Source organism: Rhinolophus sinicus, linkage group LG01, assembly GCF_036562045.2.
Source record: "Rhinolophus sinicus isolate RSC01 linkage group LG01, ASM3656204v1, whole genome shotgun sequence".
Lineage (NCBI taxonomy): Eukaryota > Metazoa > Chordata > Mammalia > Chiroptera > Rhinolophidae > Rhinolophus > Rhinolophus sinicus.
The window spans coordinates 176,342,171-176,366,969 of NC_133751.1; the positions used below are offsets into that span (position 1 = coordinate 176,342,171).

The window sequence follows — 24,799 nt, forward strand, 5'->3', positions numbered from 1 at the left end:
ATTCCTTTTTCTCTACTCTTCATTCTGTGAAAGTTTCCTGCCTTCTGTCCCACTTTGCAGTTCTCTGAATTCTGGAGAGTGGAGACTGCCTGCTCTCAAAGTGTTAAAGTTTTTTTTTGTTTTTGTTTTTTTCTCCTAAATTGTCTTCTTTAATCATTTAACAGTTCTAATGGCATACAATCTGTAACCCTAGAATTTCTTCAGAAACCTTACATCCAGGAAGGAGTTTACTGCATACCATTTATACAAAGCATCATTGTGGGTGTTTTGGGGATATGAAAGTGAAAAAACAAACAAATGTGGTTCCTTCAGATTTACAATCACTCCTACTCTTTATTGATCCATTTTATGCCTCCAATATCTTTCCACTCAAATGAACAAGCTTCATGTGAAGTTCAGAGATCAGGCATAGGCAAAGCACTCCCAAGTCTTAGGCCCCCAGGCTGACCGTGGTTCCCAGCTGAACACCAGTGCCAGCTGGTCTGGAGTCTGAACAATGGTTCATACTATATTAGAACAAAAATTACATTTACCAAAAAAAGAACTTATTACGTATGAAGAATGGAGAATTACAATATATGAAGTCTTCCTGGTAGAAAATGTCTTCTAATCATTGAAAGGCATATTGTTCTTAGCTCCAACTTATTTTTAGAATTTGGCAGACAAATGGGAAGAAGATCTGAAGAGCTCTTCACATGGTGTGTAATGTGTCTCCCAGTCCACCTCTTGATATAGTTTCCCTAAGGTAGTATGTGAGCCTCTGTGGAATTGTGGCCATCCACAAAAAGCTCCTGGAAAGTCATTAACATTAGGGACCATACTTTGCTATCAGACCTATTTGCCTTTAGCAGAAAAATGGAATACATTGGCATTATCTGTAATGTAAAAGCTTTTCCCTTCTCTAAAAAGCAATTTCCCTATGTGCAGTAAAAGAATTAATGCAACACCATTAACTTCCAGCATTTCTACTTACATTGCACAGTGCAGTGGAGTAAAGGGATTACCAATAAATTTGCGAAAACATTTTTGCTCCAAAAGTACCTCTATACAGTTTTCATTACCTGCAAGGAATCAAAAGAATTTAGGAAATTTCCAAGAAAGAAATTTTGTTAAACACAATCAATTTTTTGTCATTAAGCATTGAATTCTGGCTAATGAATTTTCCTGAATTGAATGAATATTCATTCTCCATGGAATAAATCCACAAAATGCCAAAATGTTATTAACTATGCTCACAGATGTTCCAAGACATAATGAATAAATAAAACAATAAAGGCCATATGGTTTGGTGGAAAGAAACAGACAGAGAAGTGACCTCATTTGCAAACAGAATAGATTCTATGTTACTCTCAGCTCTTGATAGATGCCTAACATTAAGTATGCCTCGGTTTGCCCATATTTATAGTAGGAAATTTCTCTTTCACCCACATGAATAGGTTAGCTTATATTTATGCACCCTAGTGAAGGAGAAAGATGTGATTGATAGAAAATAGATTTGAGATAATGCAGGTAAAAGGACTTTGACTGTAAAATACAATATAAGTATTTAAAATAGCACCAAGACCAGTTCCTGGCATATATATGCCAAATAAGTATTTTTGTTTTAAAAGTAGATGAATGAATGTGAGGAATTATTTTCAACAAAATGACAAGTAGTTTCCAAATCAACTGAATTTAAGTAAGGCCCCAGCTCTGTTAGCTTATCTGTTATGTTATCTAAGACAAATCACTTCCGATTTGTGAACCTCAATCTCTCATGTATGAAAAAATTGGACTAGGAATATTGCCCTACCGATGTCACAGGATGACAGGAGCTTTACTTGGTAAAGCACCAGGATGTGGTTTGTGAAGTAATGGACAATTGTTAAGGCAAGAAGGCAAAGCTTTTTGGCTGCGGAATACAGACTGTTGTCCTGGAACCTCTTGGCTGAACTCAGTGCCAAATTAGAGTTCTCTTATGATCTACCTTAGAATAATGTAGAATGGACAAAAATTTTAAGTATTAAAACACAAATCAAATCTTTCTTTCACCTATAAAAAGAAAAAGTAAAACCGCTTTTAGGAGTATTAAGAAACATATGAAGTAATGAATATTAAAATCCTCAAAATTGATGCAAGTTTTACTATTTAGCTTTCCATCTAGTATATCCGACCCTCACTCAAACAGTCCCAGACACTTCAACCCTCTCTATTGGTATCCATTCCTCTAAAGGATTTAGCTTAGGAAGCATCTACACATACCATTCCTTGGAGACTATCTGAAGCTCAACCTAAGGGTCTGTGTGGATAGGACTGGAGGTCCTTGAACGAGTTTCAGTATTTCAAAGTAAAGGGGATTCTGGGAAGATGGAAGCTTGAAACTTGGACCTGGAAGAAGACTGTACTGGAATTGCTTATGAAAGAACTGCTCCTCTTTCCCTGATTACACCTGGAGAGGCCTAAGAATGGAGAGAGACATGCCATTCTCTCCACCCTCACCCCATTCCAGACGACAGGATGTGGTCCGGTGGGTTTGCCACCTGCCCTTATAATCAACACTCTTACTTCATCTTCTCCTTCCTGTCAGTTTCCCAGTGCCAGAGAGATCTCACAGCTTGACTCAGATGGGGGTTAGGGAGCCCTCATCCATTAATAGGTTTAAAAAAAAAGTCACAATTCTCCAGTGGCAGAGGGAACAAAACCAAGTTCAGCAAGTAGAAAATTTGCTCAGTGAGAGTACTGAGGTCAGAGCCAATGATAAAAGGGGACTATAATAAAAACAAAATGAAAGGTCTTAAATTAGAGCACCCCAAAAATCTTTCTGGACCTAGTAATCATAGTTTCTGAGTAAAAATTTTAATATAAGAATTGAAAATTGAAAAATAAAATTAGAGAAGTAGAGCAGATAATATGTGGGAAAATATCCATATAAATTTAGGGGTGGGAGACTTAAGCAATACTGGAAACCTTGGTCCCATAAGATAAAGTATGACAGATTCAACTAGATAAAAGCTCAAAATTTGTGCATGAAAAAAATGTCATAAACAAGGAATAAAGACAAATGGTAGACTGAACGAAAACATAGGTAACACACATAACACAGAGGATTCATATCTCTAAGACAAGGTGCTCCAACAAACGTATGAGAAAGGATAAACAACTCAACAGAAAAAAAAAAGAGCAATAGATGGAAAAGGTAATTTTCAGAAGAGGAAATGTAAATAAATAAACACACAGGGAAACACAAACAAAAATAATGAGATAACCTTTTTTCGTCCTTCAAATTGACAAAAATAAAAAACTGATAAGGGCTGGCAAAGGCTCAGGAAAATAGTAAGTTATACGAGTACACATGTTTGGTGGAATACTAAATTATGATATACTTTTTACAAAGTAACGTGGTATAATTTATTAAAATTAAAAAATATACATGCCCTCTCAGCAATAATTTCACTACTGGAAACTTATCTGACAAAATTTAAGGTACCATAATATGAACATACACACTGCAGCATTGTTTGTAACAGGAAAAAATCTGAAAACAATCTGAATGTCCATCAATAGGGATCTGGTTAAATAAATAAATTCTGGTAAATGCACACATCTATATCTATCTGCTATGAAATAATATACAACTGTTCAGAAGATCAATCAATACTGATACATATTAACTTGTAAGGATATCTGTTGAGAACGTGTATAGATACAGAGAGGAACAAAACTAAATCCATCTCTGTCCTGGATTTCTTTCATGCTGTGACCTTTGACCAACTTCACTGCCCTCAGCAAGCATAACAAAGCTTTCAAGTTGATAATTATCTGTGTAGCCATAAATATAAAATATAGCCATAAATATTTTTGTAGTTATGGCCAGAATGGCATGACAATCATGATAAATATCAAACTGGTGATGGTTTGGATTACAAACTATCATCCATCAAAAGACCACCAGGAGGTATGGCTCTGGATGCAAACTTCGTTCTTTGTCTTGTCAATCATTAGTACCTGAGTTATACTATAAAAAAAGTACTGTAACAGGGGTCAGTTAGTAAAGAATAATCTGTGCAGGGTGCTAGGTTGTCTGTCTGCTCCGACCTTACATCCCTATAAGCAAATTACCCTATAATAAATTCTGTTATGTTTTATGGAGTAGCCTGCATTGTTCTTCTGTCTGAAGATACCTTCTAATTACGGTGGTCATTACATCTTTGCCCCACTGTCGGACAATATGTTAAGCAAACATAACAAAAAAGAAAATTATAGAATGATAGTTACATGATTCTAGTGTAAAAAAACAGATGCACGTACATTTGTATTTATTTATACTCTCAAAGGAAAAATTATGAAAGGTACACACCAAATTACATCAAAAAGTAAGTCTGGAAACAGAGTAACTTTACTTTAGACACTTCAGTATTCTTGAAATATTACAATTAGTATGCATTTCTTTTTCACTCAAATAAGTGAAATAAAAATTTTAAATCTGCCAAATAACAAGTGCAACAAAATAAATGGGGGTTATGAGATATGAAAAAGAAATGTCAAAAGACAAATCATCTAGTAGTCAGAATAGTAGTCAATTGTGACAGATTATTACATTATATATTTTTTGTTTGTAGCTACTATTATTTTAATTCCTTATAGGGTCCCTGGTTTTCTCATGTAAATGAGAAACCAATAAAATTGGATTATTTCAGTCCATCAGAAGTTCTGATTAGGAGTTATATGTTACTGATTAACAAAAAGGGGGAAAGTGAATTTTTACTCCATATAAGCATCATGGTAGCCATGGAGAGGAAAGTATTAATAATGATAGAATAAAAAGGCATCTTGGGTGCAGAAAGATTGGAAACCATGGTTTACGGCATTACGCTATATTCTCACCTCCATTGAGATCACAGTGGTGCTGGGGTAGGAAGCCTACCAGACGGAATCAGTCAAGAGACAATCAACTCACCATTGTAACAAGCCCAGTGCAGTGGCGTGTAGCCTTGGTTATCTTTGAAAGAACAATCTTCCTTAGAAGGTGCCATCTGGAGCAGCTCACTCAACCATGTGGCGTGGCCACGAGCAGCCGCATAATGCAAGGGTGTTCTTCCTCTGGAATCTTTACAGAGAATTGACACTTCTCGTTCCAGCAGCATTTGCACACATTCCTCATGTCCCGTCATAATCTGATGCATTACAAGTAAAAACACAAAACAAACCTCAGCAGAGCAGAAGACTCAGGAAGTGACGCAGTTGGCTACAGAAGGCTGGGCTCACAGGAAGTGGCATAAAGGCCTGAGCCTTAAGGAAAGCAAACTCTGCCCTACTGTAGAGGAGAGAGGCAGGACAACCCAGCAAGACTCATATCAGAAAAGTGTGTGTGCACTTCAGCATTTTGGAACCATGACTCTCCAAACACAACCATGAACGGGATCATGATAGAGTGGAAAACATCAGCTTTAGAATCAGGAAGATATGAGTTAAATCCTGGCTTCCCCTAGTAAAACTTGGACAAGTCAAGTCATCTCCCTGTGCATCATTTTATTTATCTATAAATGAAGACAGTAATAATGAACTCATAGGTTGTTGTGAGGACTAATGAGATATGTAAAGACCCTCAGCCTGCTGCACGGCCCACAGGAAGAACCCAAGAAATAAGGACTACAATTATGACATTGACCACTTAGAGTTCCTCTTCTTTTCATTGACCACGGTGTTCAGCAACATCCCCAAATAGCACTTTTCTGCTTTTGTTTGATTCAGTTTCTTCAACATGCTTTTAAAAACAGTTCAGCAAATATATACAAAGGATTGTGCACAGGATACATATTTCAGCAGGATACATATTTCAGTGGGAAATTGTCACAGGATACATATCTCATGTGGGAATGGGCCAATATTTATAATAAAGAACAATCAAAAATAGCATGAATACTCCAAACTGAGTTATCACTGGAATACATTATGACACCTGCACACAATGGACCATTAAAAATGAAGCAGAAAAATACTTAGTGACATGGAAAAAGGTTCTTGATAGTCTAAAAGAGAAAAAGTAGGTTCCAAATAGCATCTTCAGTATTCTCTTTTTTTTAAATTTAAAATAAATCTACATACAGAAAAAAAAAAAAAAGATTGGTTATGTAAACCAAAAAACAAAAAAAATGGTTATCTCCAGGATGTAGGATTACTGGTGATTGTTATTTTTCTTCTCTGGGCTTTAAAAAACAAAAATATTTGGCAAGTTTTCTATGACATGCAAGTATTTTGTAATGAGAAAGTGGAATGAATTCTACCAACAGTAGGTGTTCCTGTATCTATTATCACAATCTAACATGAAATCTCAAGAGCAGGACCTATGAGCACCTGACATTATCTTACCTTTGCAAAAGATTTTGTAATTTCTTTTTGACTGACTGAGGTTAATTGGCTCTCTTAGGAAACAATCTTTTTACTAAAAATTCATACGAGAAAGAAAAGAGGAAATATGCTTACTACAAAATTTCTTGACCAAAGCTGAGGAAGATGTACATACCCCTCTGTGTAACGCTGTGCATCCCATGATGTCAACGGCATCTACATTTGCTTCCTTTTCAAGTAACAATGAAACAGCATCAATGTGTCCATATGCTACTGCAAGCATCAGTGGGGTTCTAGGGAGAGAGATAAATTAGGCTTTTGAAAAGATTTTCTAAAAGCACTCAACACTTCCAGTGGTAGGACCTCCTTCTCTTTGACCCTTTGTCTCTCTGTCACATTCTTTCTCTCTGTCTCTCTCTCTCCCTGTCTCTCTCAGTCTCTCTCCTTGACAGTTGCTTAATATTTTTTAAATGTCCCCAATGTGCTATATGCCATTTGGAACAAGCTATCTGCCTCTGGTCTTTAATGGCCACATGATATGGTGTCAGTGGAATGATTAATACGGGTGGGGCAGGGAAAAGTTCCTTCTTAAAATGTTCGTTTTAATCCCATCATTTTCAAAACTTTGTAGCATGTACTATCAATTGAGTAAGGAGACCCACTTGCTTTTATCAGAGCAGACCTACTTCACAGTTTTCTATGTTGGCTTCTGCTCAATATTTCATTTGAACAGAGTTCCCTTGCCTTGAGGAAAAGTCTGACAAGTCTAGAGGAAAGAACAGAGTGCTTGAATCCAGGAGGTGAGGTCTACATCGGACTTCAACACTAACTCACATATCTGGGTTGAGTCACTAGTGCATTTTTGCTCTGCTTTTTCTATTTGTAAGAGAAGACTGGGTGTAGGAATGGGCTAACAGATGGAAAATACTTTGGAAAAACAAACCCAAGAAAGGATAAAAATATGAAGGATTTTTATGGTCAAGATAACTTCTTGAGGTCATTGCCATTATTAATTTGAAAATGGGAATGTAGCAGCTTCACAAGAGGGTAAAAATGAATAGACAGAAGAAACAAAGGAGGGAATATTTTTAAAAGGCCAGGATACATGGCCACAAACATAAAAAGTTGGCTGTTTTTTATCAAGACACACACACACACACACACACACACACACACACACACACTTTTCTTAGCTAAGTATACTCTAGCAAAAGTCACCTCATTATTCTAGGGCTCTCATCCATGAATTTTACTCAAATATATACCCCCAATCTAAAATTCAGCAGTCAGCCCTCCTAGCTGCTTAGCAAATTACCCGATTACCTGTTGTGACTGAAATGTCAACCCCAGGCCAAGTGTGAAAACACTTACTGTCCTTTGGCATCTTTCACGTCCACCACTTCTGGGTTGTCTGCAATTTCTAGTAATAGCCGCAAACACAGTGTGTGACCATTAATTACTGAAAAAGAAAATAATGGACATTTTTTTAAACACATCAACGCTATGCATATCTCTCCAAAGTGAAATTTACTTGGACTTCAAATCAGTGGTTTTCAATCGTTGCTGACAGATACCCCCAGGTTGTCAGTTCATACTCGCTGCTGGATGCAGTGTGCTCCAACGTTTATTTTACTAATCCATCTTCTCCTTTCTTCCTATCAGAGCACTTTGGTCCTTATATAACTTTTCCCTGGTTCCTATATTGAGCCTTATTTTCCCTTAAACACGATGTCCTTTCTTATCTCCTTGAATGTGACTGATAATCTCTCCACACTTTCCAATTATCCTTTTCGTTTCTCTAAGAGAGTCATCCAATACTATATAATCCTGTGTCTAGCCCTCCTCCAGCCCTTTTTAAAAAGAAGGAAGAAGGGGGCAGGATAAAGGAGAGAAGGGGGAGGAGAGGATGGGAGGAGGAGGGAAGAGAGGAAGTGAAGCAGAGAGAAGGAGAGGAGAGGAGGAGGGGAGAGGAGAGAAGAGAAGGAGACCGCGAAAGAACAGGTCCTGCCTCTTTTTCCCTTGGTCACTTTACATTCTGAGGTAGACACTGAGCAACAAACAGTTCTGATTGATCAGCAGTGACTTAAAGCAAACCCTCAAGGCGGAACGGTGTACGTGAGCCATCAGCTCACTGTTCACTGATTGATTGACTGGACTCACAGATGGGCTGCCTGTGGCTGCAGCTCTGTCCCGGAGTTCCTCAAACCACAGCCCGCTGTTTCTCTGCCTGCCAGTGTCTCAAGCACGCTGGTGTGGTGTGAGAGGTGTGGCCCTGTAGCCTCACACCCCCTGGTCCCCTCTTGTCCACTCCTTTTCCCACCCCTGCAAGCTCTGACTCCAGAGCACACCTCACTGTGTCCCAGGCACTGCCTGGCCTTCACCCCTACTCGCCCAGCAGACCTGGGCTGGCAATGGGCAAGAGATGCAGCCTTGACCGCCTGGATACAAATACCTGGGTGCATCCTTGTGCACACCAGGAAAGATGCTTCTTTTAGGAGTGGTGGTGCCTCAGGGGAGGAGATGACAATCCCAGGAAGTAAGGTACTTTCCTCCAGCTTGTTGAATGGAACCCGAGGCTTCACAACAGAGATGGCTTTCCACTCAGGGAGTAGGATGAGAACATGTATGTTTAAAATTAAATGTGAACGTCTCTCTGAACAACGAGAACACTATAAAATGCATTGGATTTACCTCCTTATGGACATGGAGAGAGAAGGAGAAAATGCAGCTATGTTAGGTTGATGAAGGCTCTCCTAAAAGCTGCATTTTACAGTGCTTTTTATTGCATGCCAGTCATGACAGAATGCTAATTTAACAATGACACCTTTTTCAGGGACAGTACATATTAGAAGTAGCTCACATGTATCGACACGACTCAAATGAACTACAGAAATAATGCCCACATTTTGTAGACTATTGCATTCAGCTCTTTCTCACCAATGTTCCATTTGCATATCTCAGGAGGAAATTCTGGAGACTGGAGTACAGGCGATATACTGTTGTTACTGTTATTTATTTGTTTGTTTGTTTTAAATATTACATTGTATCTGTTACCACTGGTGAAATATGCAAGTAGTTTAATGTATGCTTAAAAGGAAATGAACAGCAGAGAACTGACAGCTAAATATTACAGGAGATGGGTTCATAAAGTGAAGGTAGCGTATTTTGATTGATGCCTCTTTCTATGTCAATTTGATATTCTTCATATACTCTCCTAATAGTTCCAAGGATGTTTGATTTCTGGCTAAACAGAAAAAGGGAAATAAATCATCTAAGTTCAGATCACTTACCCAGTGTGTAGGCGAGCAAACCGATTTCTACAGTAGTGCTTTTTTTGGGGTGGGTGGGTGGGGGAGGTATACTGCAGCTTTTTGAATTGAGCTAATAGCCCTCAGGTAAATGTAAGTCCCCCTCATTGTGAAAATGTAGCCAAACTAGAATTCTTGTTGGCTTCCCACACACTAAATTTTCCCTTATTTCCTTCTAGCAAAAAGATGCTAACATCTCCTTAGCCGTGCCCTGCCAAGTCCAGCTTTGTCTCAGACTCTCTCAGCCTCTCCCTGGCTATGAGTGACAGTCATTTCTCATGCTGCTCAAAGACCACAACTGTCATTGCTACTATCTGTGCCAAAACCTCTGATATCCATCCTGGCTCCTGCTCCTCAGAGTATTCCCTGCATTTGAAACAACAACAAGAAAAAAAAAGGCCTTTCAAATGAGTTGGAAAAGATTCTGGACATGCAGATTCTCAAAGCACAGGCTAAAGCTTCCACATAGCGGACATTTTGTGGAGAAGAGTCAAATAACGCCGTGTTTTTTCATGAATGACAGGAGGGAAATTCAAAATGAGTTAGTCTTCTTGACCACTAGGGGGCTCCATTGGACCACAGCCTATATCACAGTGGCAAATAACTGACTGATTATTCTTCATTGTTTACCTGTTTACAAAGGCGATTTCCACAACGAAAATAGGCCCTTTGTAATTATCAAGAAGTACACAGTATCTAAAGCAGGATGCTTGCCTTAAGAAGAGGTAACCAGTTTTTAAAAAGGAAAACTAAATGTGAACTTTACAATAATACCAAGAATGTCTAGACTATCAAACTTTATAAAAACACCAAAAAGACTCAATGGGATAGGAAATAAGAATTTATAATTTAACCATACCAACCACTGCTGACCTCATGGCTAAAGTATTTTTCAGGAACAATCATTTCAGGTAATTAGGCAACAGCCGTTTTGTTGTTGTTGTTTTCAATCTCCATATTGTTTTGCTTCAGTGGTTTGGAAATTTGGGATGTGGGTGGAAATACTTATATGAGGCCTAACATTCTGAGAAAAATTTCCCAAGTAACAAGAATCATTAAGTCTTCTGAAAAACTATTTTCACTCCTTTGTTTCCTCAATATATCCATTATTTAATGGTGTAAGACAGTTATTTCTCATTATAAGACAGGATTTACTATCCTGATCAAAGGCTGATATCATTGAATTCCGGACTGCAAAGAAAATTATGCCTTAGTTGAGCTAGATTCTCTTCCACATTACCTTTGTATCTGTGTATATGTCTAACAGTGTTTTAATACAGTTTTATTTTACGTATATTAGAGAAAAATCCCAGAGAAGGCAAATTACTTACTTTTTGATATAAGCATGCACTTTTTAAGAGTCTCTAGTTTTACACTTGATACATCAAGAATCAGAGCAAAAGCTAAGAAGCATCATTTAGGCTGGCACAGTGATGTACTGATTAGATTGCTGTGTGATGACTCCTTTTATGAAATAGCCCAGAAATATCCTGAATTTTATGCTTTAAAATGCTGTGTGATTTTGTTCTCTGTAACTTATCCGAAGATCACATTAAACCTTGCACTTTTTTCAGAAACTTTTGTGATAAGTCTTGGCCAAAGGTTCTGAACTCTCTTTTGAATTAAGAAGATAACCAGAAGGAGCACAGAAGAGTTTTAGAGCTGTATTTATAGGACTGTACTCTGTATGACACTATAATAACAGATACATCATTATACATTTGTCCACATTCACAGAATGTACAACACCAAGAGTGAACCTAATGTAAACTACGTAAAATAATTACGTAGGTTCATCAGTTGTGATAAATGTACCACTCTGGTGAAGGATGTTGATAACAGGAGGCTGTGAATGTGTGGGAGGCAGGGAGTATATGGGAAATCTCTGTAGCTTCCTCTCTATGTTGCTGTGAACTTAAAACTGCTCTAAAAACATTAAGTTTTTAAAGAAGACCAGAGCCTGTCTGGTCAGAGAACACCAATCATCTCCAAGTGGATAGTAAGCCAAGCATTTCGGAAGAGTGTAGGCATATCAGATGTAGAAAGAAAACGAATATTTAAAAAATTGGGATGGAAGAGGATGCTGCTATCTTTTTATTCAAACTCATAAATGGGCTATAAAACTAGGGTAACCAAGCTCTTGACAAGACCTACCTGAGGCATGAAGTGGAGTTCTTTTGGTTACGTTGTCTTTCACAAAGATGGATGCGCCCTGATTAATAAGTGCTTCCACACATTCTGAGTGTCCCTTAAAGGCAGCCAGATCCAGAGCAGTGCGGCCTTTCTCATCCCTGATGTCCAGGTCCACCAGGGACTGCAGCAGGACTTCCAAGGCTTGATGATGCCCATTGTAGGCCTGCAAAAAAGAAACCAATGACACAAATGCTTGCTCACCTCAAACCCCACAACCATCTACATGAGAGGCTCAGCCTCCAAGGTCACAGATGGAGACCACTCCAAACAGCACATCAGAAAGACGCTTGGGATAATTACGGAAACGCAGGAAACCAAAGAGTTAGACTAAAAATCATGACACATAAAACTGACAGTTATACATGAATTCCTTTATGTTCTTTCTCTTTTTTCAAATAATTTTCCCCAAAGGCACTAAATGTATTAATATATTCTTATATCTATCAATCTACTAATACTGTAGCTGAATACATTGATATATCCTTATATCTGTCAGTTCAGTCCTGAACATATTGACGTAGTCAGAATATTTTTTTCAGGAGACTTTTCTGTTAAACTTGGAGGAAAAAGTTACTAAAAACATGTGGCTTTCGTAATTCAACAGAAGCATACAGACTTTGTTATAGTCCAACATTTTAATTTCTAACCATGTGACCCTGAGTGAGTTTAATTTCACTTAGATCTTTCCTCATCTATACAATGAGAACAATAAAAGGTGCCTTCCAGGGAAGCTGAAAAGAGATAAAAATTGCACAGGCTTTGCATAATATGTTGTACATAGATGATGCTTCCTCCTCTCTCCTTTATTTCTTCCATTGATTATAATGAAAACAATTATGGAAATATGTTCTATGTACCAGTGCCAAGTTCAGAGTTATTATGAGGGCCTGTGCTATGTTAAGGTTAAAAGGCTTCATATTACTAAAAAACAAAATTATAATAAGTGTGAAAAATTATTTTTATTAAATCTATAAGATGAAAAAAAGATGTATGTATATACAAGGCAAAGGATATTGAAATAAAAACACACAAAAGATTATAGGAATATTGGGAGGAGGGGATAGGAGGGGGAAGGGAAGTAAAGACGGATACAGAAGAGAAGCCTGTCTCCGGTGTCTTCAGCAGCCAAAGTCCCTGCTTTTGTCTCCTGAACTTTTTTATTTTTCTACCACAGTGATTATTCAAGGCACAATTTATTTCAAAAAAGGCTTAGCACAGATAAAAGACTAATTTTCTTAATATACAAAGAGCTCTTACAAACCATTTTAAAAATTAGAAAAATGTACAAAGGGCATCGAAAGGCAGCTTACATAAAAAGAAATATAAAAGGTCAATAAACACATGGAAAAAATATCTCATTTTTTAAAGTACTATTTTTTTAACTACCAGATTGGCAGTGGTTAAGTTGGTCATGTCCAGTATTAATTAAGACACAGTGTAAAAAGCAATCTTACGTTCTACTGGCGGGAATATAGATTGGTATGACACTTATGGAGACTGATTTGACAAAATCTATCAAAAAAAAAACCAAACCCAACTAAGTTGCAAACAGTATATACAGCATGACCTCATTTACATAAAAAGCAAATATATCCAGACATACACATGTGTACATATGTATATTTCTATATTAATAAAAAATTTTAGAAGATTACAAGAGAAATTGTTAATGGTGGTTACCTCTCAAAATGAGAGGTAAAGTTATGAACATATGCACCTATTTCATCTTATCTTTTAAAAAATCATTTGAAATTTTTCCCGAGTATATGTTAACAACAATCATAATAAAAATTAGATTTAAAAGGACCTATAGAAATTAAGAATACTGCTAAAAATTGTTTTAAAACTTTCTCATTACATTATTTTTGTGAATCATTATGGTTATTATGTTATGCATGAAATATATATATATGTGAAACATGAACTCATATGCTGATGAATCTAAAATTTACATCCCAGTTCCAGCTTCTCCCTTTACTTCTAGACTTGTATATGCAACTACTTATTGATATTTCCACTTGAATATCTAATATGCATTTTAAAGCTTAACGTGTCCCAAACCATATTCTTCATTTCCTTTCCCAAACTTGCTCCATCTGCAGCCTTTCCCTTCTCAATAAATAGCAACTTTACTCTTCTAGCTGCTCAGGCTCAAAACTTTGGAGTGATCTTTATCTTCTTTCTTAATCACAGGGTTGTAGTCCTGCCCAAGGGCTCTAGGACAGGAAGGCAAGTGGGTGCTGAAAAAGCACCTCTCCCCACGTCCACTACCCCCTCACCAACCGTGCCATGCCCTGGTACAGGGATGTGACTTCTGAGAGGGACACATTTTACTAGCCACACAGAGGCATTTGGCAAGAAAATATCTACCCATAATCCTGTTCTGATTTACACATAGGTGCTAGCACGCATGACTATTAGCAGCTCTCAAAGTCAAGATCATCTATATTCTTTCTTTAAAATATATGCACAACCTATCCAGTTCACACTAAAACACTATCTTCTTTTTCCCAGGATTATGGCAAAAGTGTCCCTTCCCAACCTTGGCCCCCTGCAATCTATTATTGACATAGCCATTAGCTGAAACGGACCCAAATTGGACCTATCACTCCTTGATGAAAACTAGCCTGTGGCTTCTTCCCTCATGAACAATCAGCTCCAAAATTTCCCATGACCATTTAGGCTCTTAGGATTTAGCTTCCCTCTACTCTGATCATTAACAAATCCCCCTCACTCTGTTTTAGCCACACTATCCCCCACTATGGTGAAGTACGAGCATTTCCTCCTCTGGGCCATTGCATCTGTACTTTGTTTCCTCTGTCTGGAAAGCTCTTCTCCAGAGAGCCATGGCTTTCCTGGTACTTCTGCTTCACATAGCTCATTATCTGGAGGCTTCACAGAGCAGCCTCTATAAAATAGCCATATACCCTCCATCTCAACACACTCCCAGATACTCTTCAACCCATTAATCCTACTTTATTTTATCTGCATAGCATTCTTTTTAAAAATTTAAATACATCATATTAAAAACAAAGGTAGCAAAAAGATCTCACCACAAGAAAATAAATGTGTAACTAAGTGTGGTGACGGATGTTTACTAGACCTTATTGTGGTGATCATTTCGTAATACATACAAATATCGAATCACCATGCTGCACACACCTGAAACTAACACAATGCTCTATGTCAATTATATCTCATTTTAAAAATAAACAAAAAGAATACCAGGTAGTAACTACTGAAAACATATTTCTTCCTCATTATTTTACCAGCCTTCACAATTATCTATGCTCTTGAAGTTATTTACATCTGTCGTATCTGCTTGGTGGAAATAACCTATTATAATTATTACTGCACATCGGTTCATAGCACTCATCACCACTTGCTATCTGTTACATCTCTACTGACTTATTATCTGTGACTGAAGGCACTTTCTGTGTGTTGTTCACTGCTATATCCTAGAATCATGTCTGGCACATAGTAGACACTCAACAATTATTTGATGAATAAATGAATGAAAATAATGTCTTACCATTTATTAATATTAATGATAAGAATATATTTTTAAAATAACACCTATTTATTGAGGGCACTGTACTGAGCACTCTAGCTCTAGCATCTTATTTAATCTTTGCAAACATCCTTTTTATGGATGAAAGAAATGAAAACAAGCAATGTTAAGTGATTAGTCTAAGATCACTTAGCTAGTAAATGACAAAGTCAGGATTTGAAACCCAGAATCTGTGACCACTAAAATCTGTGCTTTTAGGCAATGTCTTATAATTTTCCCCAGTAATTTCATTTAATTAATTTTCAAACAAAATACTTTTGTTTATTCATGGCATGGCACAGAGAGTTTAATAACAAATATTAAATCAGAAACTTAAACCCCTTCTCTAGAAGGCTCAACATGGAAGTAACGTGACTTGCACAGAGCTATGAAGCAAGCTGGTTTATTCCAGGCTAACTTCCAGACTACTGATCTTTTACTGTACACACTACCCTTCCTGAGGCAGGAAAATAAATTCCTGTATGTCTATCTTTCTGATCTGTACTTGTTATGTAAACCATAACTGCACAGGATTGTAAGCCTTTAGTCTAAATTCTGAAGCAATAGCTAACTTTTATTGAGCACTTGCCCTATGTCAGGCAGTACTAGACACAAAGCACATTATTTAATTGTCACAGCAACCCACGGTTTGGATATTACTGTTATCCCCATTTTACTCATGAGGACAACGAAGGACAGAAACATTACCCAGCCCTCTTACAGCCACACAGCCTTACGTGGCAGAGCTGGGCTTTGAAGGCACACCAGTCAGATCCCAGCGCCTGAGCTGTGGCCTTTTCATGAGCGCCTATGGAAAGAGTATAACAAGGTCAAAAGGTATATGTTTCTTTATTTTTTTATTATAGGAAATTTCAAACTTAACACGAAGAAGATATGATGGTGTAATGAATTCCCACATACCTATCAATCAGTTTCAACCATTATCAACCCAGACCATAAGAGTTGAAGCCCACTCCAGGGCACCTGTCCTCTGTATGGGGCTGTGGTAACAGGAGCATCTAAATCAGAGTATAAATCAGTCTATCTCACTTTACCCTGGGCTTGAACCTGTGGCTTATTTGAAAAAGGACTTTGCATGACACTTCCTCTCATTTTACATTGTAACGGTGGTAACTGATTCAGCTTGTGTAGAAATCCTGACTTCCCACCCAAGACAAATGACTCCACATAGGCAATAGTAGGTCCTAGACATTATTTCTGTGTTTCCCCAAAAATAAGACCTAGCTGGACCATCAGCTCTAATGCATCTTTTGGAGCAAAAATTAATATAAGACTCGGTCTTATTTTACTATAAGATCAGGTATAATATAATATAATATAATATAATATAATATAATACCAGATCTTATATTAATTTTTGTTCCAAAAGATACATTAGAGCTGATGGTCTGGCTAGGTCTTATTTTCGGGGAAACACGGCTGCCAATGTTGGTTCCTTCAGTGCCAGGCACTATGATGACAAAGATAGTAAACATTTTAATTTCTGTCAATATGACTTAGCCTAGGAAAATAGAATCAGCAATTTATAAATTGCATGCATATCTACAAGCATGATGGCTAGCATATTCAGATTTGATAAAGAGAAGACACACAGGGCAAAGAGAAACAGACTGAGGAAGGCAGCTGGTGGAGAGGCATCAGTACTGTCCAGAAGAGCGAGTCACATCACAGCTCATCAGTTAGGTGCTGACTTAAGAATTTACCTCCTCTAAAGACCCCTGTACTTTAATCCTCCAACAAAACTAAATCCATCAGCATTTGTTAAAATTAAAGAGGCTTAATATCAAAATAAAATGGAGTGAACCCTGATGGTAGTTAGAAAAGCTTCAGAATTCCTAATCCATACTTTCTTTTATTCCAGGTGCTTGAAAATTCTCTTAAAAGACAGAATGGTTGAAAGCCCAGATTTACCTATAAAATCCCCCTTGTTTCTTCCTTTAGTCTGGCTTGCAGCTCTTGAATTTTAGTGCGCATATGCATTACTATGCAGAATTGAAGACATACAACTATGTATACTAAACTTCAAGGGCAACATAAAGGAATAATAAAGGTAACTTTGACTATACAAGAACTGTCATTTACCTTCACACTTTATAGCTTAACCCTATAAGAAAAAACTACTACATAATACAGAATTCTATTTTATGGTGAAATGCATGATTCTGTCTTTAGGCAGTTACATGGTTCTTGGAGTATATAAAAAAGTATGCAATAAAGCTTTACATTCTCTAAAAAAGATTCAAGTAGACAGGAAAGGAGACCTTTCTCATGTCAATAGTACATGATGAAAATTGTCCTATTTTTCTTTCTATTCCCATCCTAAACCAGGTGTTTAGTAGGTAATTCCACAAATAATTTCTGAAATGACTAAAGGAGGAAGTAATCACACAAAAAGAACAAATATGCTGGTTCAAAAAGCATGCAATATTTTGGCTTTTAATAGACAACCCAGTTTAAGTCTTCACTGGAGGTAGCAAACATTTTAAATTTGTGTTAGAAAAATACCTTAAAAATCTCATTAGATAACAAATATTTTTAAAACATGATTACTTTCTTTGAAATTTTTATATTGGAACTGAGGGCAACGAGGAGAAAGAATATGGAATCTCAACAGAATCCATGAAACAACGGGTCCATCTGGAAATGGAAATCTCAAAAGCTGGAGCCTTTCATTTGCATAGTCCTGTTTCTTGATTTAATTTGTTCAAGTGGTTGAAATGCTTATGAAACTCACTAGGCTGATAACCCTGGAGACTTGAATCATTCAGCCAGAAAATAGTAACTCAAGGCAGGTCAGGTATTTTGTGGCAGGCAAGGTTTGAGGGCATCTGGTTCTATTTCGTTGCTAGAATGCTTCCACCTAAGAAATAATGTGCCTTGGGGTTTTATCACGTTAATTGTTACAGAGGCCCCTGGAGAGGCTGATGGGCATATTTGTACCATTCTTGAAGCAAACAATATCTTTAAAGAAGTGTTAGCATTTAGAGGGCAAGAATAAAATGGCTTTAGAATTAACCCAATGCTATCACCCTGGTCAGTCATCATCATCATTGCTTACCTGGTTGTCTTGCTTCTGCTTTTGCTCTCTTACAATCTAAACTCAACAGTTCTAAAATAAAACTCATATCATATCATCCTCAAAAGTCTCCAAATGGTTTCCTGCTTAGCTCAGAAAAGTCATTCTCACAATGGAGTCCGAGACCCTCTGTGACCTGCTGACGCCCTTCCCTGACTCGGTGCCTCCTCCACAAAATTTCAGACCTCACCTCCTACCACTTACCCCTCACCACTCTGCTCCAGCCACTGCGTTTCTTGCTTTTCTGGTCACATGCCAAGCATGTTCTTACCCCCAGGGACTTTGCACTTCTGCCTAAGAACACTCTTCTGTCAAATATCAACATGGGTAGCTCTTAAGGTCTCTGTTCAAATGTGAGGTTGTATGCTATATAAAACAGCACCCCATCTGCCACCTCAATGCTCTCTATCTCACTGATCCCATTTGTAGCGCTTGCAGCACTTATCACTATCTGTCATGCTCTACATTTACTTGCCTATTGTCTCTCCTAGACTGGAAACTCTACAAGGACAGAGGCTGGGTTTTGTTTATTGCAACATCTCCAGCTCTTGGAACAGTGATTAGTACATACACAGTCAGTATATGTCAAATGAAAGAATGATATTAATGGTAATAATAGTGAAAATGAAGCTAGCTGATTGCACAAATGTGCCCAGCACTATTCTGCTTTATGTGCGTGAACTCATGTCATCCCCCAATGGCCCTATGGTAGAGGTACTGCTATTCTCCCCATATCATGGGTGGAGAAACTGACACACAAGAGGTTAGGTACTTAGCCAAGATCATACAACAAAAATTAAATAAATTAACAAATTAGAAAGGGTTTTGGGATCCTCAACTAACTCATTCCTTTTAATTTACAGATGGGAAAACCACGTCCAGGTGAGCTGCTAATGAGTAGACTGGTGGTGGGACGTCCTCTCTGTATGCATTTCATAGGCCACAGCCAGCTGCAGAACTACCAAAGCCCAACTCTTTCCAATGATATCATACTACCTTGTCTTTATATGACCAGAAACCCATAGAGCTTAGCAGAGCACCTGGTACACTGTAAGCTCTAAACAATATGTTTTTTAAAAAATGAGAGACGATAGACTTTTTGAAGCTAAGAAAGTCTCTAAGGTTCAGCAATGCAATCAATCTCACTTTCAAAGGGCATGAGGATTCTATGTGAGATAATCTTTGAAATAGGCCTTCCAGAGGGAGCTAGTGCTGTTTGTGAACCCTCAGCTTTGGGGTAACTTCCTCAGGCACATCACACAGCTGGGCAGAAATTTCAGGGAGCAACCTTTAGAACCTATACTAAAAGCCACTGGGTATGAATTGTTTTACATATAAGTATCCCCCTATCCACCTACCTTTTCCATTCTAATTCCATCTCCAGGAACAAAGATCTATGCACATTTTAACCTGATTTCACTAGATTCAAAATGTGTGTGTGTGTGTGTGTGTGTGTGTGTGTGTGTGTGTGTGTGTGTGTCGGGGGTGCAGTGGATGTGCTGGTGGGTATGACAGAGGGTGGTCATTTGCTAACAGATGTGCTGGCAAGTACACATGTGGGGAGACTGGTAATGAAGGGAGGGCTCCCTGCAGTGTGACCTGCTCATCCCCACCCTGTGGGATGGTCTTATCCCCTCTCCCCTTGCCTGAATGCTTATGTATGCCCATTAATAAAATGCTCCATCTCGTTTGTGCTCTCTAAAACGTCTTTATCAAATTTTCATCAGAATGACAGTAAAGAAGTGCATGTGTAGGCATGGTTTAAGTGTAATGTCATCACAGTTAAACACAGAGACCCAGCCTCTTCCCACTCTTCCCAGTGTCCAGCCTCTGGGTACATCAAACACCATCTTTGTGGCTGTGGACTGAGAGGTTTCAATTCAGCAGCATCTTGGGCAAGTGAGTGGCTGTTGCTGGGCGTGGCTGCCAGTCGGAGAGGTTCCTAGGAATCAGCTATTGACTGCCAACTGACAGCATGGCACTGTCTGAGACAGAATGGTGGATGATTTCCCAGCTTGGTCCCCAAATGGAGAATTTAGGGATCATTACTCTAAACTCTTTGGTTATTGGGATGCAGAGAGGAGGTCTTACTGGTGACAGAATAACTCTTCTCCCCTCCTTCCCAGATCTCATCCAGTGCAAGAATCACAGCCTGAGACCCCAGAGACCCTGATTTCAAGCCCTGGCAGAAAGAGCAAAGTTGCAAGCATGCATCGCTCATCTTGCTCTCACAAGTTTGTGCTTAAATAGCTTGCAAGTTTTTCATTGTGGTATTCAAAAATGTCACATTTGATTATCTGTAGGTTGAATATTTGTGTACGGTTGTCTTTAATCAAATCTCTTAAACTGAAATGTTTTCTTTGAATTTCCTCAGTTTACTGATTTAACCACCAGCTAATAATTTTAAGGATTGTTAAAATTTACAGCAATCATGTATTAAGTACACTCTGGTAAGGGCTTTCTGCCCATTACCTTTTCCTTTGCCTTCATTTAATGGGAAACTGAGGCTCAGACAGGGTCAGTAATGTGTCTACTGGAAGCTGAGGAAGACTTCCTCTCTACAGCCTGCATCTTTACCCATGTACTGTTTTCATTATTAGTTATTACTGTACTACTATGCTCTTATTTTAAGAGCAGACTAGTTTTAGGGACACGTAGGTTCTTTTTGTAGCAGGTGAAGCTGCCCACACCATCTCACTTACAGCTAAGTGCAGCGGACTCTTGGTAGCACCGGAATCTGATTCTTCAAAACCACTGTTGGTTGTTTCCAAAAGCTGTGAAGACAAAAAGAAAACAACAATACATAAGTACGATTTTCAAAAGGAATCCTACTTTATACATACTGATGGCATAAATAAGAACAGAGATTTCAGAAACTTAAGCAATTATGCAACATATCAGCAATATAAGAAATCTGATATAGCATATCCAAAACAAATACACTAACTGAATAGTTCAACTTCTATATTATCTCAGCATTTGTATTCAAAAAAGGGCTTTTCATACTTGAACAGATGCTCAGACTCATGAATCCAGAAAAATAATTCATGTTGAAGCCACCTTTCACCCACCAGATGAGAATAATGAAAAAATTACAATTCCCAGTGTTTATTCCATTATCAAATACACATTTACTGGAGACAGTGTGCAACAAGACATAGGAAGTTCCCGTTCTCATGGGACTTACATTCTAGAGAGGAAAAGCATAGTCAGACAAATAAGTATACAAATAAGAAAATATCTGGTAGTGATATATGCTATAACGAAAGTAATATAGGGTGATGAGATACGGAGGGACTGGGAAGTTTCTTTACAGCTGATGGTCAGGGAAGTGACAGTTAAAGTGAGACCTGAATAATAAAAAGAATTCAACCAAGTAAAGGTGTGGCAGGAGGGTATCCTGGGGGAAGGGAGCAATCAGTGCAAATGCATCAATGGGGACCAACATGGTGAGTTCAAGGCACAGAAAGGATAGTGTGACTAGGGCATGATGTTGGCAAGGGTATCAGGAAAAAACATTTGCCGGGAGTCCTGGTGGAAAAACAAATTGTTAAAACCTTTCTGGGCAATTTGTACGTACATTTGTCACTAGGAATTAATTCCCAATAAATAATTACACAATGCACAACGGTGCATGTATAAAGAAATTTATTCATTCAACAGATATTTGATGAATGATTACCAGTGTGCACAGACATTGCACTCAGGATTCAATAATAAATCATATATTAAAAAAGCCAGGGGGGGTGGTGAGTGAAATAAATGAAGGAGGTCAAAAGGTACAAATTTCCAGTTATAAAATGAGTAAATCATAGGGATGTAATGTACAGTATGGTGTCTATAGTTAAAAACATTGTATTGCATATTTCACAGTAGCTAGGAGAGTGGATCTTGAAAGTTCTTATCACAAGAAAAAAACTTGTAACAATGTGGTGATGGACATTAAGTGGATTTATTGTGGCAATCATTTTGCAATATATACAACTATCAAATCATTACATTGTAGAACTGAAACTAATATAATGCTATGCCAAAAATAATAAATTAAATTAAAAAAAGCCATTTTCTCATGGGGGTGGGAAGACAATAAAAGAAAGAAGTTTTGTAATTAATTAGAAAGTGGTAAGTGCTATGGAGAAAAATAAAACCAAGAAGGAGAATGTGGAGGGCTGAAGGGGAGGTCAGTTTGTAACTTTAAATAGGGTGATCAGAGAAGGTCTTACAGAGCAGTTGATGACCAAGCAAAGCCTTGAGGGTGATGAGGGAGCCTTCTGCAGATCTGAGAAAGAGCATTCCAAGCAGAGGGGCCACAAACTGCCAAGTCCCTTAGGGATAGGTGTGCTTAAGAACACCAAAAAGATGGTGGCAAAGTGAGCAAGACCGAGAAGGATAAGAAAGAAAATCAAAGAGATGGTGGCAGTGGCGGGTGGGGGTGGTAAGAAAAACAGCCTTGAGGGTTATTGTAAGTAAGGATTTTGACTTTTATCCTGAGTGAGAGGGAATTTCACTGAACTGTTCTGAACAGAGGGTTCTAACTTTTAGGGTGAGCACAGAGACCACTGATGAGCTGGGGCAATAGTCCAAGAGAGAAATAACAGTGGTTTGGACCTGTGGGGAGCAATGGGGATGGAGAGACGCAGTTGGATGTGGATATTTTGGGAGATAAAATAAACAGAGATTTGCTGATGGACTGAATGTGAATGTAAGAGAAATAAAGAAGTCAAGGATGACTCCTGGGATTTTTGTCCTAAGCAAATGGAAGGATGGAGGTTCCATGAACTCAGATGGAAAAGACTGTGAGTGGAATATAGGTAGTGGGAAAAACAGAAGTTCTGTTTTGGAAATGTTACATTTGAGATGTTTGTAAAGTGTACACGTTCACCAGGTAGTTGTTGGATACATGGGTGTGGAGTTCAGGGTATTTAAAGCCATAAGATTGGATGAGATGAGCAAGGGAGTAAAGTAAACAGAGAAGAGAGACTAAATCCTGGGGCATCCAACATTGAGAGCTGGAAAGATGAGGAGCCAACAGGAGAATTAGGCTGAGTCGGGGAGCTCGAAGGAACACCAGGAGAGCATGAGGTTCTGGAAATGAAGTGAAGAAGGAGTTACAATGAGAGAATGAGTAGCCATGTCAAAAGTCCCGATAGGTCAAGTAAAACGAAGCCTGAAAGTTGACCGTTGGGTGTAGCAACATGGAGGCTATTACTGACTCTTCTAGGAGCATTTTATCAAAACACTGTTTATATGAAAAAAGAGAAGAAAAGTAAACAGCAGTAGGGATGGGTTAAATAAACTATAGTGGTATATATCACACCTCATGATAAATTTTCCCTCTGTATGTTGCCTTTAAGTTCTTCTTCGCATAGTGACACATCCCAAAAGGCCCCAAACCCAACACCCAAAGCCTTGATGTGTGGTGAATATGGTGGTACTCAATGTCCACTCTAGTCTCCTGACGGGTGGGCTTGGGCTGCCCTATACACAGAGACTGGACAGCCAAACACTGCAATTTCCTGGACTCCTTTGAACTAGGGTTCCAGGTGTGATTTAGGGTCTGCCAATTCGACGCACTAACCTGAAATTTTAAAGACAGAAATGAGCAGAGGAAATTTCTGTGATTTCCAATGGTGAGCACAGTCGTGGAGACTTTTGCTTGTCTGTTTTTAGCTTCCTGGATGCAGGCTACTAGCTTAGTGAGAGCAGAAAAGTAAGGCACGGGGATACAGGATATCCATTTTTTGCCAAAGTGGATCAAGTAGATGCTGCATGGCTCTAGGGCCAATAGTAGTGGCGGTGACAAGCCTGTCCCTATATGCCAGCGAGGGTGATGTGTCTGTGGCGCAGCCATTCTGGTGGCTGATTTCTCATTCCCTGTCTCCCTGATCATGGGGAAGGGACAGCAGCCCTGGCAGTCCAAGTTCATCAGTTCAGACTTATTTCTGGAGGATTAGTCTAGAGACCCCTCTTCTAGACCTCCCAACAATCTTATACACACCTATTTTAAAAAATCAAACCTTTTTCTGCTTTAAATAGTTATGATGGTTTCTGTTTTCTTCAAATGAACCCTGACTGACTCAAAGAGTAATACAGATTATTATAGAAATTTTCTTAACGGAGGTGATAAAGGGGAAATTACACCATTCAATACACTAGAAAGCAACACTTCCTAAAATCCACTTTACCCATGTTTTCTCCCTGAAAGTCTCAAAGTCATCAAATGGAAAAGCACATTTTAAAGCCCTATGTGTGGAATGATGCCATTTTCAATTTTTTAAAAAAATCTGTATTGACATGACTATATATGCAGAAAAATCCCTAGAA

The 24,799-nt window shown here is 38.3% G+C and overlaps 1 protein-coding gene across 1 annotated transcript in view; it reads right to left on the reverse strand.

The window, feature by feature from the left end:
- ANKRD44 (ankyrin repeat domain 44) overlaps positions 1 to 24,799 on the reverse strand; it is a 180,263-nt gene that overhangs the window by 19,354 nt on the left and 136,110 nt on the right. Inside the window, exons 14-19 of the mRNA XM_074330331.1 lie at positions 21,178 to 21,249; positions 11,790 to 11,991; positions 7,699 to 7,786; positions 6,503 to 6,620; positions 4,937 to 5,153; positions 974 to 1,061 (exon numbers count right to left, since the gene is read on the reverse strand). Of these exons, the coding sequence (XP_074186432.1) occupies positions 974 to 1,061; positions 4,937 to 5,153; positions 6,503 to 6,620; positions 7,699 to 7,786; positions 11,790 to 11,991; positions 21,178 to 21,249 (785 nt within the window). The remainder of the gene's footprint in view (positions 1 to 973; positions 1,062 to 4,936; positions 5,154 to 6,502; positions 6,621 to 7,698; positions 7,787 to 11,789; positions 11,992 to 21,177; positions 21,250 to 24,799) is intronic.